The 18,878-nt window shown below is 37.0% G+C and overlaps 1 protein-coding gene across 1 annotated transcript in view; it reads left to right on the top strand.

Moving 5' to 3' along the window:
• Nucleotides 1-18,878, top strand: part of KITLG (KIT ligand) — a 56,884-nt gene that overhangs the window by 21,755 nt on the left and 16,251 nt on the right. Inside the window, exons 2-4 of the mRNA XM_071423309.1 lie at nt 4,135-4,248; nt 13,321-13,383; nt 17,863-18,042. Of these exons, the coding sequence (XP_071279410.1) occupies nt 4,135-4,248; nt 13,321-13,383; nt 17,863-18,042 (357 nt within the window). The remainder of the gene's footprint in view (nt 1-4,134; nt 4,249-13,320; nt 13,384-17,862; nt 18,043-18,878) is intronic.

The raw sequence follows: 18,878 nt of genomic DNA on the forward strand, positions 1-18,878 counted from the left end.
GAAATATATTTTCTTGCTCTTTACATTTTCTCTATATCTTCTTAAAAAAGGTATTTCAAGGCAGAAGTATGAACATTGAGTTACCTGTCCATGCTTGACCAGCCAGGGTTGCCTGTGGCAGAAGTTCACAAGCTGTGTCTCAGCAAAGCAGCATGTGAACTGTCTGAGGGGGCCAATATTGAAAGATGTTCCTACTCCAATGTTAACAGAAGTGGAAAATAAATTTGGGAAGCCTAACCCAGGGTGAACATTGTTTCACATTGTCAGCTAACCTTCTTCAGCTATGGCTTGGTTGTGGTGATTTGCTCAGGAAACTGGGCTGAAAAATTCCATGGCTAATATGATTTGAATATAAGAAATTTTAACCTGGAGAACCCGTTCATCTGTGTAGTTACTACCTCTCCCTGTGCTTAATGGGGTTTTTTTTGTGGTTTTTTATTTGCTTTTTTTTAATGTCTTCAACCTTCTTGTGATTAGAAGTGTTATCCGGACAAACTAGATATTTGGGAATGTCCAGACTTTCCAAAGTATGGTTTATTTAGCAGTGTGGTATTCCCCTTGCTGCTTTCCTCTTAAGGAATTAGCTGAACATTAATGTGATTGAATATCTTTCATAGCATATTGTGAAAGAGATGCTAAACCACTCACTCAGCAGCCTTTGTCAACACTTGAGATTGTAAATGAAGTGAATGAATGAAAAGGATGTTGATTTACAGCTGAAAGGGTGGTCTTCAACACATTGGATCACTAGCTGAGTTTCTAAAATGCTGTTTGCTGAAATTCTAGATTGTGGCTTACAAGCAATAGTGCAAATCATTTGCAGAATAAACAAATGTGTGTACTTGAAATCCTTAGTTTTATTTATCCTTTTGAGTCTCATCATTATTTTTTTCCCCTTGAACAAACATAAATATTTAGTATTTAAGAGATTTTAGAATCTAAAGACAATTGAATAATTTTTGAGCCAAAAATAGGAAGAGGCACTTTGGTATGCAGGTCTGCCTCCAGTCTGCTATATATCTTCAAATTAATGCTAATAAATGATGTGTGATTAAATTCTGAGGCCAGCTTTGAAAAATCCCATGTTAACTTAGGGGTAATTAGATATGGAAATCTGTTATGAGCGCTGTGTAGGTAACTTTTATTTGTGCTTAGTAAAGTATAAAATGGGCACCTCTGTCTATAAAGCTATTGTTTAAGGTTCCCATTTGTTCTGTCCTTGATTTAATTCAGTCTATTCAAGTTTTGCTCAAACAGCAGGTTTGGTCATTAGTAAATAACACGAAAATAGCTCAACCCTTTCATCTGTACAGTCTTTACATATAATGTGCCTGAAGGCATGCGTAATGTAAATATTTTGTAAGTGCAAATAATTAAAAGATTTTGTATAATAGACATGTTGAAACTAGCAGTATTTTGAAGATTTTTTTAGTTCCTGTTGGATGACACAGGGAGAAAATAAGCAAGAAAAACCTCAAATAATCTCAAAATTTACAAATTATTTGGTTTTAATAGCAGTTATAAAATTATTATGCTTTTAAATCCCATCCCTTTTACATAGGAGAAAAAGTATTATTATTTATTTACATAATTATATAATGAAGTACAAGGTGCATCAAAGTTCTGGTTTTATTTGGAGTGTGCTAATGTGTTTATTAATATTATTTAGCTGATCTGCTGAAAAAGCATTTCTAGTTAAAGAATTTTGTTACTTTTTTGATTATTAGACTGTTGCGCTTAACATCATCCTATGACCAGGACACAGTTCAGTAAAAAATTCCATCTTTACATACTGATCAGTACTAAGGAATCCAATCAAGAAATTGTCAGTTCCTGGTGTGAACTCCATCTCCAACGAAGACGTCAGGGAAAAGTCCCTGCCAGTGTAACTGCTAATGCACTGGTCTACTCCAAAGGTTGAACTACTCAGTTTTTGTTCTTGAAAGCAGTTGTAGTTATCATTATAGTTATAGTATAGTTGCCGTATATAGGTGTCATTAACTTCTTGCCTTTTTTACCGCAATTTATTTCCAAAAATTGTGAATGAGGAGGTAGCCTGTTAACTTGAGGTCACCTTTTGTTTCCTCTGTGATTCTGGAGCTTATGAAAGAAAGGGAGACATTTCTCTTGATCACTTGAAATCAGTTACTAAACAGCTTTGAGCTCTAATACACTGCAAGGAGCTCTCAAAGGTCCTTTCTAAAACTAGCAGCATCTTTGCATTTCCCCAGAGCTCAAATTGTTCATATATATATAACTGCAAAGCTTTCTGTGGCTTAAAACACAGACATTTTGTAAGATGGACTATTAATTATTCTCAATCCTTCACCTTGGTAATTATTCTCAGTAATTATTTGTACAAATATTAAAATGAAATTATTTCTAAATGCTAGTTTTGTTGAAGCAAGAGACACTCTCAAAAGACATGCATATTGTAAATGCACTTTGCTCAGAATACTTTTGATTTCTTTCTCTGTGGTGTCTGAGAATACAGTTTAGGGGAAGGCAAGTGCAGGCTCCACTGAAATCAGCAGTCCTGGCTTGCCTCATCTTTGACAGAGTATTTCAGCTGTGTCAGTTACGTGGATCAGAAAGCTGAAAAATACTACAGGAAAACAAAAATGGAAGTTGTCTGCCTGGTACAACTGACTAAAACCATCTCTGCCAGTGCAAGAGGTAGGGAGAGGAAGCTGGATTGTCTTTTCTACCAGCAACCCACACTGGTTTTACCTAAATATGACAGGAAGCTGTATTCTAAGAAAGCAAACGATCAGTTTTACTTGTAGGATAGATACAAGATTTAAGAGATAAAAGATACAAGAAAGAGATTACTCTTGTCATTTAACAGCTCTTTTAGCTAAAGTGCCTGGCACTGTTCTGTCAAGTTTATGAAATTCCTGAGCAATCTTTATTATCATTTTTTCTTAGGCCTTCTAGATTAATATAATGATACATCGTTTTAATCTGTGATTTTTCTCTTGCTTTCCTAGAGAATTGTGTTGCTGTTGTTTCATTTGCTTTGCTCTTAAATTGAAAGGTTGGAGAGCACATGAAGGCGAGGGTGGAGGCTGGAGTTCTCTACCTGTCACACAGAACAGACGGGGCTGAGCTGTGTCTTAGTTTGTGCAAAAGCAAATCCTGATCTCAGTCCAGCCCTTATGGAGGCTGAGGAGCCTGCACAGGCAAATTCCATACTTGCCGTAAATGTACACCATCATCGGCTTTTGCTGACAGCTTCAGTCAGCTGGCAGAAGCGGCTTCACAACCCGAGGCAACTTTTGATTATCCATAACTTAAATGCTTTAACATTCTGGAACTAGGGATCTGCAGCTTAAACTTGGCACAGGACTCTGTGGGAAACCAGCGAAGCACAAGGAACAACAGAAGGCAAGGAAGTTCAGGCAGTGTAGCCAAGGAGACACCCAGGTGCATTGCAGCTAGTTATCTGGTGCTTTTCTGTGTGAGTCTCACAAGCCTGTGTCAGTACATTGCATTGCTGTTTCCAGCAGGATTTAGGAGGGGAATGTAGTGCCAAAGCCAAGCTGGCACATCTGAGAGGCCAGAGCACGTCACTTGGAGAAGATGTACTGTATTGCTGCTTGAGATGTCAGTACTTGGGCAGAGTCCAGTAGTGGGTTTGCTTGCAGTTTAAGTACTCAAATGAAATGGCTGTGATTATGAACTTTCTCCTTTTGTCTTGATCTACTCTGGTATAATTTTGTTCCTTATCATTTATCACATTAGAGCCACAGATCTATCAAGTGAATGACAAGTAAACAATCAATTGTATTTTGATGATAAAGAGTATTGCAAGATTTGTATCTTTCTCTTCATTGCAAACTTTGCAAAAACCCAGTTAAGAATGATCCTGTGGAAGTAACCTAATGGCTCAACACTAGGTTTTCCATTAACACTCTAAAGATATTTGCTTCCAGAAAAGATCAATTAAGTGCATTTTCATGGATTCCTGCCATGAAGGTGATGCTGTAATGGTGGTAGACGTATGCCTTCATGAAGGATAAAGAGTATTGTTACCTCTAGACAGCACATATGAAAAACATTACTGCAATCTCTTGTTGCTTCATATTTGGCAATTGCTTACTTGGGGTTTCTTGTTTCTTCTTTACTAAATAGACTTGGATTATCACTTGCTTTTGTCTTCAACTCCTCCTACTTAATCCCCTTGTCAAAGCCCAGAGTTCCTGCGGGAATCCAGTCACAGATGATGTGAATGACATTGCAAAATTGGTAAGTACCTTTTATTTTACATTATTCATGTTAAAAAATTGTCAGTGTCTAAGGGCACTTACATTTCTAAGCAAAGTTAGTAAATCTGGATTGAAACTAGGGGAATATTAAAAGAAAATCTATCAACATCTGTCACTTGAACAAAATCTTTTTTTGCAGTGAAAGCAATTCCAGTGTTAATTGAAGAGATTACCTTGACCAAAATGGAGTGTATGTACATATGTAGTTTCCTGACTCCAAACTTCAGTAACAATTGCCAAAAATCTTTATTTCCTCAAACATTCTTTCAGAGCAGATTGTTCCCCATGCAGATGAAAGATTATTGTCTTTGTATTACTGACTTGCATGGAGCAGACTGGCAGCAAATAGAGCTGAACTGAAGCAGAAGTCTTTACTTCGGGTATATGAAAGACAAGTGGCGCACATAAAAATAGAGTGGTATTACACATCATTGTAGCAGTCAAAGCAATAACAATTGAACAGGTTTTGCAGTCTTTGGGTGTGAGTGGGTTACACACATTATATGTTTCTCTGCTTGCTGTACACAGAAGTTTAAATCTGAAAGACTCACAGCTTCATATAAAAACTAAATTCATTTAAGGAAGTTTTAACTGTTACTTAATTTACCACTGCATTAACCTGAAAAACAGCTTGTGAAGTCAATTGGTGTTTAGCTCCACTGAAGTTAATAATTATGCTGTTTTGCAGTAGTGCAGGATATAACACCAAGGTTTCTAAGAAATAATATATACTGAACACTTGGCAAGCATATCTTCATCTGCATATTGAATCTAGCTGAAAATTGTGGCTTCATTGTGGGAAAAAAGTTGCAACATCTGTGTTATTATTGTCAAACACTTATATTAATACCCCTAGCATTTGCTGCCTGTGCAGTGTTCTTAACTTGTTTTCTTTGGTCCTTTTTATACACATTGGCACATAGTGTGAATCTCTAGGTGTGCTCTATAGTCCTACTTAAAAGTTTAGTGCTTCAGATTAGTCCCTTTAGGCAGAATTTTGAAGTATTGGCATATTTATTCCAGTTAATATTTAATCTCTTGGAAAAGTATTAAGCTTTGATGTAAACCTGTTGACAGCATGCAAGAACAACAGAATTCCTGTGAGGGCTGGTGAAATTGTGCAGTGCAGGGATAGTAATAACTTTTTGTCAATTATGTGTCCTGAAAACAAATGCTTTAACTTTCCCTGTAGTATAATTTAAATTTCAAAATCATACAAATACAGATTACAAAAAATGTGCAAGCAGCTTGAATAATCACACTGTCCAGGTTACCCTGTTCTTCTGCTACTGACATGCCTGAGTAGAGTGGGGTTGGGCTGAGCTACTTTGGACACTCCTTCATGAGGATGCTGTATGGTCATTCTCCTGACTTAGACCTGTGTCTTTCAGATCACCCTACAAATGCAAAATTGAGGTCAAGTTTCCAAACAAGTTCAAAGATACTTTGGGTTGGAGAAATAACAGACAGATGCAGACAGATGCAAAACATAGATTCTCTCTGTTTTGAGTTGCATGAGTTGTTTTGAGGAAAGCCTGTCTTCCTGTTTTGTCTGTGTTAATATTTGCAGAAATAATTACAATGAAGTCACTTGAGAATTAGAAGGATAAGGTGAAAATAAGTTTAGTACTATCAATTTAGTATAAGAACTCTTTGTTTCAATTAATGTGACTAAATTGCATGTTGGTCATTCTCTTTTGAAATTCTACAACATGGCAACTAGACATTGAGAACAAAAATATAAAAATACATAATGAGGTTTAAAGTACTTTTAAAACAAAACTTTTTTAGCTGACAGTGTGAATATGAGGAGGGAGAAGCCTAAAGAGAATACTGACTGATCATACTCCTTTTAGCAAGTACAGGGTTTTTTATGCTCTATGAGCTATATCCTTAGTACCTATAAAAAGGACTCCAACCTGATATTACTTAAAAATATGGTTCAGGTGACCCTATAACTCTTGCAAATTGAAGTAAAAATTTTGTACCATTTCTGCTTTTTGAAACACCATATACTCATTGAATTAAGGAGTGATATTCTGATGATGTGTATCTTCAAAATTCAACCCAATCCCTCAGCCACTCCTCGTATGACTCACTCTCTCAACCCCTCCCCAGCTTTGCTGCCCTTCTCTGTTGTTCTGCTTGCAGTGAATGGCCCAGAACTGGACAAAGGACTTGAGCTCTGGCTTCACCAGTGGCAAGTACAGGGAGACAATCACTGCCCTGGTCCTGCTGGTCACAGTATTGCTGATGCAGAACAGGATACCAATGGCCTTCTTGGCCACCTGGGCACATGTTGGATCATATTCAGCCAACCCTCAACCAGCACCCCGAGGTGCTTTTCTTCCAGGCAGCCACTGTTCCCCTAGCCTGTAGCACAGGGTAGAGTTGTTGTGATGAGTGCAGGACCTGCACTTGGCTTTACTGGACCTCAGACAACTGGTCCCAGTTGACTGATGGATCCTGTCCAGCTCCCCCTGCAGAGCCTTCTTACTTTCCAGCAGATCAACTCTGCCACCCAACTTAGTGACTGAGAGTGCTCTTGGTCTCCTTGTCCAGATCATCAATAAAGAAAATGAATAAACTGATTCTGGCTGTCCCCAATAATGAGCCCTGGGGAACACTAATCACCACTTTGTTGTGGCACCATTCATCATCAGTCTCTGGCCCCAGCCATCCAGGCAGTTTTTACCCAGTGAAAGGTGTACTTGTCCAAAGCATGAGCTGCCAGCTTCTCCAGGAATATGCTGTGGGAGACAGTATCAAGGGTTTTACTGAAACTGAGGTAGACAACGTCCACAGTCTTCCCTTTTGTCTGAAGATTCTATGGGCCTCTAAGTAAGAGTTTTATTTCCTCACTCATCCAAAGAATCTGTGCCTGTAGAACATAGGGTCTTTAATAAATATCCTTTTCTTTCTCACTGAGAACAAATTGTAGCCCAGAGGATTTCACAGAAGTGTTATGTGTACAGTTATTGCTCATAGTTATTATGATGTTATGCACAAACTCTGTCACATTTGGACACAGTGATGTAAGCTTTATTCTCAGTCAGACTGTCATGTTCTTTAACCCTTTTTGTCCACATTTGTGAGTATAGCCCCATCTCTGTGTGCAACAAACTATCTGTTCAGCGGTAGTGCACAGATCCCATCACTTAAGGATATTGGACTCTCCTCCTGTCTCATCACAAATTATCAAGCATAACTAGTCTAGAGCCTAGCTTCAGTTTGGAATGAGTCCTCCTCAGAGGCAGAGTATGATCTCTTTCATCTCCCCAAAATGTTAGTCTGTCCTGGGCCATTTCTCCTCACTGTAAAGTTACATCACCATCTCTCCCCAGCCATTCAGGTCTTCAACAAAGGTGTCTGATTTGGCTCTTGATGTTTCACAGACCCTTCAAAGTTCGCTTTTAAAACATTCATTGTTTTTCTTGTTATAATAGTAGAAATATTTTTTGTAGTTCTCTGGACAAACAAGTACATTTTTCTTCCAAATTCTTGGTGGATAAAAATCCAGTCTATGAAAAATCTTTTTCTAGCTTCAGCTTCTGTAATTTTGCTCTTCTGTCTGTACGCATGCTGCTCTGACCCTTTCTCCTCTACTTATTTCTTTCAAGCTGTTCCTCCTTTTTTTTCCACTATCAATGGCAAGCTTCTTGGGTTTATCTTCAAAGGTACTATTAACACTGCCTGTGTTGTCATAACACATGCTGAGTTTGCCCTCAGCTTCTCCTCATTATTTCCATGGTATCTGTTACACTGTTTGTGGTTGCCGGAAAAATGCTCCTTGATGAACTCCAGGCAGATGCCCATCCTCTTCCTATCTCATGTTAAAATTCTTTGCAGTATGAATCCATGTCTCTCATTTGGCTTTTTCTCCAGTATGCTTTTCCCCACCCCACACACACGCTTCTACTGTGGTGCACCCTACAGCTTGCTAAACAGTGCCACAATTCCCTATCCAATCTTTGTTTATTTGGCACTGGGCTTGCTGTAAACTGGTACTGTAAACCCTCTACATCACTTGTAGAAAACTCCTGAGCATGACTGTGGCTGTGTTCTGCTCAACTTTATTGTACTATAGGGATATGAGAACATGCCTCAGTCAAGACCCTGAGTGAATATAGACATTAGATGTCTACTAAGCCTAAGCTATTGGAGAATTAGTAAGGCATGCTGTGCAGTGCCTGAAAATGTGGGTCATTTGCCTAATCAACTTTGTTTTGAGTAATAAATTGAGGACAGATGTTTGCTGTAACTTGTTTTCAGTGCTCTTAATCTGGATTTTCACTAGCACCATGCTACACTCACACCAGAATAAAGAATTGGAAAGAAAGAAATTCAATAACTATAAGGTTTCTGACCATTAGTCAATGTAAGATCAAACCAGACTGGTATCTCTTCGTAGAAAAAATGACTTGTATACTTTGTAGGATTAAATTTATTCACATCTAGGTAATATAATTTTGTCATATGAAGAATATATCCTAAGCAAAATGATCTTAAGAAGCAAAGAACAATTGAACAATCATTTTTGGTTTTTTAATGGTGAGAAGTTCAAAAGAGCATAGTTTCATACCGATAGAGAATGAAAGTATTTAGAAAACATTCATTCCACACTACTCACCACGTGACCTCCTGCTTCTTTTGTAATGAACATGTCTGGAGGGAAGCACATTCCTTGATGAGCAAATGTTCCATATTATGAAACTGTAATTGCAGCACCTGTCAATAAAGTCTGTCCCCATTGTTCTTTTCAGCACAGTAAGTCAGCAGAAAACTGCATCTCTGTATTTGTGCATTTGATTTTGCATAAGAATTAGAAATCAGTTGTTTATATATGTTTGTTAAATATGAACATCAAAACCTACATATAAATAGAATTTTCACTGAGCTGTGCAGTATGTACAGAATATACCTACATATTTTTGTTTTGTTCATTAACAAAATCTAAAATACCTCTTCTTCCATGAACTACTTCTCTAAAGCAATTTTCTTCTTTGTAATTTTCTTCTTTTAATGTAGGAAACCCAAACAATAATCAGGATTTACTGACCAGTTCCTTGCTGGAGACATGCTGTCAAATACTTTGCTTTCACATTACATCTTTGCTGTAAATATGTACACTCTCTGCCACGTTTGGATTTAACTCTCCTTAGTGAAGGGGTTATAAAAAATGATCCAGAGTTGTTATGTTGCAAATAATCTGCCACTATGACTGTAAAAAGTGTGAACGGAAATCGTTAGCATGTTGTCTTAAGCCAAATGATGAGGATATTATTAACTGCTTCATTAGCAGATGAAATAGAGTGGATTGCAGAGATGAAGGATAGACAGTGGAATCTCCTGAAGGAAAAGAAGCCAGTGAGAAAGAGCTAGAGAGGGACTTTTGACATGGGGCATGTAGTGCTAGGACAGTGGGGAATGGCTTTGAACTGAAAGAGGAGAAATTTAGATTAGATGTAAGCAAGAAATTCTTTACTGTGAGGGTGGTGAGGCACTGAAGCAGGTTGCCCAGAGAAGTGGTGGGTGCCTCTTTCCTGGAAAAGTGTCAGGACAAAGTTGAATGGGGCTCTGAGCAACCCAGTGTAGTGGAAGATGACCCTGTCCATGGTAGAGAGTTGGAACCAGACTGTCTGTAAGGTCCCTTCCAACTTAAACCATTCTATTATTCTGTGAAAAGAACAGGAAAAGGGAAATAAATAGAGAGAAATTCAAGGTAGAAATGATATCCAAAAGGAAAGTATGTTTTTTCCCATCATATGCTTCAGAGTAAATAAGAAAACACTGACTATGGAAAATGGTAATTTTATTTTATTAACATACTTTATCTTTTATATGTGTATAAAAATTATATCTGTGTTTGTCTCCTTATAATTTTCATTAAAATCACAATAAAAGAAATTTTCAAGAGCAGTAGGCCTCATTTCAAAGGATGTGACTGCAGATAGGTCATCTCTCATGTCTGCTGTTGCAATGAAAGAGTAGTTTATGGAACCCAAATTACTTTTATATCCTTTTTTCATCTCCACATCTATGTGACCATGAACATTTTTTAAAACATGTTTGGGCTATGCAACGTTAACAGTGCTGTATTAAATATTCAGACCTCTCTATGTCAAAAGTAATCTTACATTCCCCAGTTTAAGATTTTGTTACAACTGGGAATATAGCACTTACTGTTGGTTTTATATGGATTTAAAGATTCTTTAAAGAGCTAGATTCCCTGCTCTTTAACTCTTCTCAGCCTGTTAGGCTATCTGCAATCACAAACAGCCACTAAATCAGAGAAAAATTTAATGACATTTTAATACCAGTTCAATGCTTTTGGTTCTATACGTTGCTTTGCAAGATTATCAGTTGACATTCTATGTAATAATCAAAACTGTTACTTCTGTTTAAACCAACTGTTACTTCTATAATTATCAAAACTGTTACTTCTGTTTAAACCAAGGTAAGTTGTGCAGGCAGGTGTTTTGTGGCCCCCCAGATTTATCACTGTACTCATGGAGCTGAGATGGGGAACTAATAAAAAAGCCATTCCAGGACTCAGGTGGCTTCAAGGAACAGCTCTTTTCCAACCATCTTTGCTCAGGGAGGTCAGAGTCAGCTTGTCTTCTGCTCATTGCTGGAAGGCACAGCAGTCAGGCACTCTTCAGTGAGTGGGTATGCAGAGTCCATTCATTCCTTTCAGGATCATTTCAGCAGATGAAAATCCAGTGGCTGTGTTTGGATCAGAGTCTTGGTGGTTAGTGTTCAACAAAATTTCAAGATTCATTTCAGCAAAGCAAGTGTGTACAAAATGCAGACCTAGTACAGGCATATCTTTCACTCTTACATCAGGGGTTTTACCCTATTTTCTGTGTGAGAGTTGGGAAGTCCAAGTGCAATACAAATGTAAGTCCCTCACTTTGACTGAGATCCATCGTTTACCAGCACAGCATCTGACATGTGGACTTCAGTCAACAAAACTTTAACAGGTTTTGTCTTGAGGCAGTGCATATATTTTGTATTTGACACCCTCCTCCCAGTGATCTTCATTTTTAGTAGTAAATTCAAAAATATCTTATCTGATTCACAGTCTGTCAAGGAGAGATATATCTGCGGCTGAGCTGCTTGCTCCAGCTCTGATTGAGAAGGTGTAAGGGCTCTTGGGCACTTAAATTTTTTTAACTGTGCGTGAAAAGTGCTTGAGAGGCTCTGATGCCAGGAAAGTAGATTCTATACATAATGCATGCCAATTCTTGTAGTGTTCATTTATATGGAACAAATTTAATCTTCCAGTGACCTTTCTTAAAGAACAGTGGTTTTGCTGGCATTGCTAAGTGTGGAATCCCTCTAGAGTGAGTATGGGAAACTTTGCATCTTCACCATCTGTACTCCTTAAAGTGCTGCTAATCCTACCTCTCTAGGCATGCAAAGGAAGCTAGAAAAAAAATTGAATACGTATTCATATGCTGTGATGCCGTGATGTTTTAAAGGAAGGAATAATAGATAAAAAATTTGGATGAGGATTTAGAATAAATCTGATGCTCTAAAGAAAGAACAAATGTGTTGAAATATTTTTCAGTATTTATAGCATCTTGAATCAACTCACCAAAATGCCAGGTAAATAGAAATGAATACAGAGAATTTTAGTGGTGCTTCTGCTTTGGGAATGTGTAGGTATAAAAATAAAACAAGAATAAAAGAAGAAAAAAAACTGGTTTATGGGAGGAAATTTTTAAGGGTCATTTCTACAGAAACTGTTCTAAAGCTGCAGGAGAATAGTAGATGTCATTGAACTGAAAAATTGTATCTTAACCCACATAAATCAAAATATGTCTGGAATTCACTTGTGTTTGGCTGTGTATAAGCATTGCCCTTGATCATTTCTAGAACCATAATGTTTTTAAGTAGCTGGTTTAATTTTTAATTGAAACAAACTTTTAATTAAGAAATAAAACATTATGTTTTGCCAAACAAAATACTACCTAAAAACTGCTCAGGAGGAAAAGAAATCCCTGGGCTGGTTGCTATAGCAGCAGAATCAAAAGCAGCCATAACAAAATGATCTTTAACCTGAAGTAGAAATGTTTTTGCACCAAAGGAGCTACATCTGTGCATATTGTTTTTGACTATGTGGATTTCAAACCAGGATAAGTATCAATTGACACTTTCATTGATAGAAGATAGGTTTATTGTATTATTAAGTGTCATATTATGATGCTTTCGAAAAAATATTTTAAAAAACTGTGGATTTGTGGCAGTCCAGTGACTGTTGGACTGTTCATCTCCCAACGTAGCACATTCCCCAGATGTTCAACTATGTCTCACAGTAGCGTTGGAACCCATCTGTGACAGATTGTATAGGATAATTCAGTGGGAACCCTTCTTCCACTCCTTGTCTTTGCTGCAGCACACTTCGTGCTCACCCCCTTCTGCAAAGCTGCATCTTACGTGTGTGGAAGCTCACCTTTGCCCCAGGACATTGCTATGATATAATGATATTACTCATCATTACTAAGAAGCACAACTGCAAAGTTAATGTTTTACTCAAGTGTTTTTCTGACCTGGTACATAACTAAGCACAAGGCAGGCAAGTATTTAGGTTCAGATGGATGTTGAAGTTGGATGTTATTTGAAGGAAAAAGGACAAGATACTTCTGGGTCCTCTACTGTCTACAGTAGAAGCTGTCATGTAAACACTTCAAGGCATTGAAAGACGGAAGGGCAGTGGAGTTTCTGCAGTAAGGAAAAACATCAGATCACTTCTTCTCAACCTATTGTTGACTTTAACTTTACTGGGAAGCAGTAGCACTGACCATGATCAGATCAGATCTGGGCATATTGCAGAGCCGTGGAAAGGTAGTTCACTTGTGAATAAATCAGTGTCAGTAGCAGTTCCACAGGAAAGTAAGCATGTAAGTAAACATCTTTGCCTGCACCTGGTAATTTACTGAAAGTTTGTGTTGATATTTGGTAGATTTAGTTGAATGCAGTAATGGAAATAAAGTCTTACTTTGTGTAGTAAGTAATAACATTTTTATTATCTGTTTTTATTATTTAGGTTGGAAATCTCCCAAATGATTATATGATAACCCTTAAATATGTCCCGAAGATGGATAGTCTGGTATGTACAACCACTTCAGGTTATTCCCAATAAAAAAGCCACTGGAACCAGTAATGGCTGTAACATTCTGTACCTAGTCCTATGTCTTAGCAAGTTACAGTTAAATAATGTTTATTTCACTTTTCATATGGTTCCCAAGTATTTATTTAATAGAAATGTCGAGCGATTCCCAGTCCCTTAAAACTTTTATAATTACAGGGATTCTAGGAAAGTCTTTTTCTTCATATTAAATTTTTAACTTATTTTTTTTGTGAAAAGTTAAATTTTCATTGTGTTACTATTTTGTCAATATTATTTCATGGTGTCAATTGAAAAAATATTGCTTTCTTAAAGAAATAGGTTCTCAGTAATTGTACTTTGGAACATACTCTAGAAGTCCTTCTTGTTTCAGCCAGTGGAAATGCCACTAGAGCACAAAAAATACTAAGTAGCCAGTAAAGAGATCCCCAAGCTCAGCAAATGGTGGTGTCAGTAACTAAACAAACCAGTAGAATTTCAAACATACTTTGTGTTATTTTTTCTTTATAATCCCATATTTAATACATAGTGGTACTTTCAAATAAGCATTATCTATACATCTTAAAATTGTATAACATTTTTTTTAAATTTTATTATTTTATTGATCAATCTATTACATATTTTTTTGTTTTTCCTCAGTTTAGCAAAACCATTTTGAAGTTTTGTATTGAAAACTTGGTTGTTGCATACACTGCAATAAAAAGGAGGAAAGGAAACAAGTTGAAAGTACAAATTATGTTGAATGCTATATTGTTTTAAGGCAAGGAGAAAAGTAAGAAACTTATGATTTTGTCAGTTAAACTGAACAACACTGTGCCTGTCTTAAGAATTAATCATTGTACAAATACATCAGTAGCTGAAAAATATCTACTGGATGTAAGAAACTGATTTTGTGTCTGTACAAAGTTTTCACTGTAAAAATCCAATTTGTATGTGATAAACCTATGGAAATGTGTCCTACTCTACAACAATGTAGCAAATCTAACAATATTCCCTATTGATATTGGAAAATTATGCCAGAAGCAACATTCAATCCTGAATAACAAGAAGATGGGAGGAGGAAAAGGAGGGTGCAGGATAGTGAAGGGCACTGAGTTGTGAGGTTATGAAGGGTTATGTCAGATGTAGAAGTGTTTTTAAGAGTTTTGCTGGAAGCTTGAGGCTTTCACTAAAACTTAGAGTACTTCAGAAAACCCAGTTTAAAGTTGGTTCTTTAGACAGGAAAACTGCAGAATAAATGCTGTGAAGTCAGGTACTAGGTCCAATATAAATAAAACTAATAGAAAATTTTCCATTTCTTAGAATATCCAATATTTAGAGAAAAAGGAAGCAAGATTGGCTGCCACCATCCTCTGACTGCTGGGCTTTTTGAAATTCACTGATCTTGGTGTCTGATGTGAAGACATTCACATCTGTGGAGGACAGCTGTAGTGCCCTTTCCCCAGCTTCCAGCCCATTAGCTGTTGGGCTGGATTGAGGCTGTTCCCTCCACTGCACTTCTGGGGGTGTTGGCAGATGAAGAAGGCCAGGGAACCTGCTTGGGCAATGAGTCCTGGTTGTTCTCACTCTTGCCTCTCTCCATGGTTCAGTTTTGACTGCCAGTATGCAAGTTCTTTTCCATTCTTTTTAGTACTATGTCATCTTGAGGTATCATATCCAGAAATTTAGATCCAGTTTACATTTACAGCAAGCAGCCAAGAAATAAAAAGGAAGAAGTTCAGAGCTGAGACTTCCATGTTCCCTTTGCACAGCACTTTCAGTCATGGTAATGGCAGGTGCAGCTCTTGGCCACATGCCTTCACAGGAGAAAGTACTCAGCAGTATTCAGATCCCACTTTGCCAAATTCTTCTCTGGGAATTTCAGGTTGTGTTATGCATACCACAGCAAGGGATAAGTAGGCTTTACTCTGGTCCATGCAAGCTGGGAAACCCATGACTATGCCTAAAGTAAATGCCTTTTGCTCAGCTCTGAAGAAATGGTGCTATGCAATTTTTTTTTCAATAGATTTTAATCTTCAGTGTGTGCATAAAGTGGGAAGTGTACTCAAGGTAGCAAGTCCCAAATGTAGATGACTAAAGGTAGGAAGGCAAGGTGAACACAAAGCAGATGGGAAGCCAGTGTAGTGCATGTAACAGGAACAGACTGACCCATCCATTAAACAAAAGGGTTGTTGCATTATGCACTAGCTCAAGGCAACTGAGTGGCTTTAAAAGTAGTCTTGTATAGAATGAACTGTGTAGTCGAACCTGAAGGTTAAAAGGCAGAGATGACAGCAAAGGGCTGAATTCAGAAGAGGAGATAACTTTTAAACTTCTACACAGATGTAGAAAGTAAAAGCCAAATGAGAGCAACCCTGAAGTACAAGGGAAATCACATTTGCAATTGCCCTAAAATGTAAATCTTGGTCAAAGTTTACACAAAATATCAGAGTCAAGCCTCCATTTCTCTTTGCAAATAATGTCATCTTTTTCAATTAGAGCAGTTTTAACCACGTTTTTGGTAGGTATTGACATAGGAAGTGATTGCACAGCTTGACATTACTGAAAAGAAAACTTAGAGCTTTTGTGAAATTCAGCTTTGTAGGTCAGAACAGTTCAGTTAGAGGAGACTCCCACACACATGCTAAACCGCAGGAGCAACAAAATAGGCTCCCTGCTGGAATTGCCAAATGCTCACTAGAAGAAGCAGCAAGCTCATGCTAGTCCCTGCCAGAGGATAATGCTCACCCACAAAACCTCAAAGGTAAAGGTTTTCAAGGTTTCCAGTTCAGGGAAGCACAGTAGTTAGTTCTGTGTCAGTGTTCCCACCCCAAAGCAGAAGAAAGAAAATGCATTGCCTGTCTCATGGGGGCAGTGGGACACGGCACAACATATGCTGCTTGAACAGAATATGTTTCAACAAACTTTCTCTGATTTATTTGCTTCTGCCTCCCCCTTCACCTTACTGTCCTCGAAGGAAAAAGGGGAAGCAGACTTGAGTCAAATACTATCATTTTGCTTTTTGTTTCTTTCTTTTTTAAGTCATTGTTGAGATAATTGCAAAAGGTGATATCACTTACTTGCCACAGGTTTTCATTGTGTGAAAGAATTGTACGCAGAAGTGGAAATTCAAGTGGAGCTGAACAATGTATTTACATTTGGTTCTCTAAGCCTGGAAGCCTAATAGTCTGATTAGTCTTCAGAAATGTGAAGTGTATTTTTTCTTGTGAGAAACATTTACACATCAAAGAACAACACCTGTGGATTTGTTGGTTTTTTTTTTTTTTTAATAATCTGTATGCAGGTTTATTGAAGAAATTGAATAAATGAGATTAGGCCTAGAAGTGTGTACATTGCCAAACATTTGCTGTGTGTTGCTGAAGGTGGATTCAGTGGGTGCTGCCTATCCACTGCACAGCAATTGGAAACTGGTTTAGTGATACTTAGAGTACTTTGGGTTTGTTGGGCCAAGATCTTTGTATCTGGAAGTCTTTAAGGAGACATTTTCAATATTGGAAAAATAATGTTATATATGGAATAAATTCTCATAACATTTGCCATTAAAAAATTAGCTTTTATTGGGAAGGTATTTACAGGTACAAATTGCAGTTCTGACTTATGCATTACCTGTATTTTTGCTGATCATGCCATGTTAGGAATTTTCCTGGGCTGGGTGACTTTTTCCTCTATTTGACTACTGTTACATATGTTATATATATCTAACTAAAAGAAGTTAATGACTTCCTCTAAGACAGCAAGGAATTATCAGGTTTCAGTCATGTGAACAGATGTACAAACTTTGTCTGCAAACTAATTGCATAGGTGTTAATGTATACAGGGACAGGCTGTGCAAAACACTTTTGTTATCAAAGATTCAGGAAGAAGAAAGGCTTTTAGATCTAGAAACTGCTCCCAGTAATGGCATTTAGTGAAAAAGCTGAAGAGAAAGAATTAACTCAGCTAAAAAGTTTAAAGGTGCATAAAAGCACACAGGGATTTCATGCAAATTTTTTATGGAAACCCTCCTGAAAAGAAATTTAAATCAGAGATCTTTGGGGTCAACTGAGTCATGTAAGGTAACAGCAATAAATGAATACTGATATTTAAAGAATTGTTAAGGCAGTAGGAATTGAAAAGAAAACAAATAGGTTAATGAAAGCATGGACTAGGGTTCATAGTAACATATTCCAAGGCTCAAATGCTCAACACACTGACACTTGGCATTCATTGATAATTTAATGAAGGGATGGCATTTAACAAACAACCATAAACATGTCAGTATCAGTCAGAATAGAAATATTACGAAAAGGAACGAAGAGAAAATGGGTCACATTAAAGAAGAAGAATTGTAATTTGTACTTTTGAGATAGTTTAAATTGGAAAGAACAGTCTAATTTACTTTTACACATTGAGATGTTTAACCAGTTTTTACAAATGTCTGATATTTAATTTACATCTGTTTCTCTTTTTATCCCCTGACAGCCTAGTCACTGTTGGTTGCATTTGATGGTGCCTGAATTTTCAATAAGTCTACATAATCTTCTCCAGAAATTTTCAGATATTCCAGATATGTCGGATGTTTTAAGCAACTATTCAATCATCAATAATCTCACAAGGATAATTAATGATCTTATGGCATGCCTTGCTTTTGACAAAAACAAGGTAATTTTATGCAGAGTTTCAGCTTTTGTACTGGATACTTATTTTTTACTTTCTGTTGCACAATATTCAGTAATTGTTTAGGAATTTCCAAGGCTTTATTAGATTTGCTTTCATTTCTATTCCTGTGCTTCTGAAATCCTACTTTGTTTAGAAATGCACTGAGTACATTGTGCTAACATTGGTTAATTTTTATCTCCTGTTTCAAAGAAAAATTTTTTCAAGGAATTACAGTAAATACAATGACCTGTATGCAGTTATTTAAAGTCAGAAATGCAGTGATCTTCCTTAAGATAATTAATCCATTCCGATCTTTTTGAAACTAGCAGAAATCTTCCTTGTGTATCCAGCTTAAATTATATATTTTGCTAGTGATCTTAATGTAAATGTAAAGATGATTTGGTTAAAGTTATTAATATACTCTTAGTATGTATCACAGTGTGTGAAGCTCTAAAAGCTTTTCCATGGTTTAATTAACTTTTCTATATAAAGGCACAGCAAAGACCAGAGGACATTGGTCCCTTTCCATGTGTTTCTGGATTCTGACAGCAGCTGGAAGGATTCTTGTTCAAGAGATGTCTGATTTTCTGTGCAGGCAGGGAAGTGGGGAAGAAATTAATTTTCTAGTCTGTTATCTAGATCTGACCAGACTATCACTAATTAAAAATAATTCTGTAGTTGAAGGTTTTGTCCCACTGAATAAAACTGGTAAAATACACCATGTCCTTTAGAGCAAGTATTTTATCTTTCATATACAGTTGTTTTTGTCAGATAAGTCCTTAGTTTTTGTAATTGCAGCTTTTCAACACCCAAAATGAATCAAATAAGTAAAACACTCA

The sequence above is a fragment of the Agelaius tricolor genome, unplaced genomic scaffold (assembly GCF_023055355.1).
Source record: "Agelaius tricolor isolate 1412-34295 unplaced genomic scaffold, bAgeTri1.0.p SCAF_3, whole genome shotgun sequence".
Lineage (NCBI taxonomy): Eukaryota > Metazoa > Chordata > Aves > Passeriformes > Icteridae > Agelaius > Agelaius tricolor.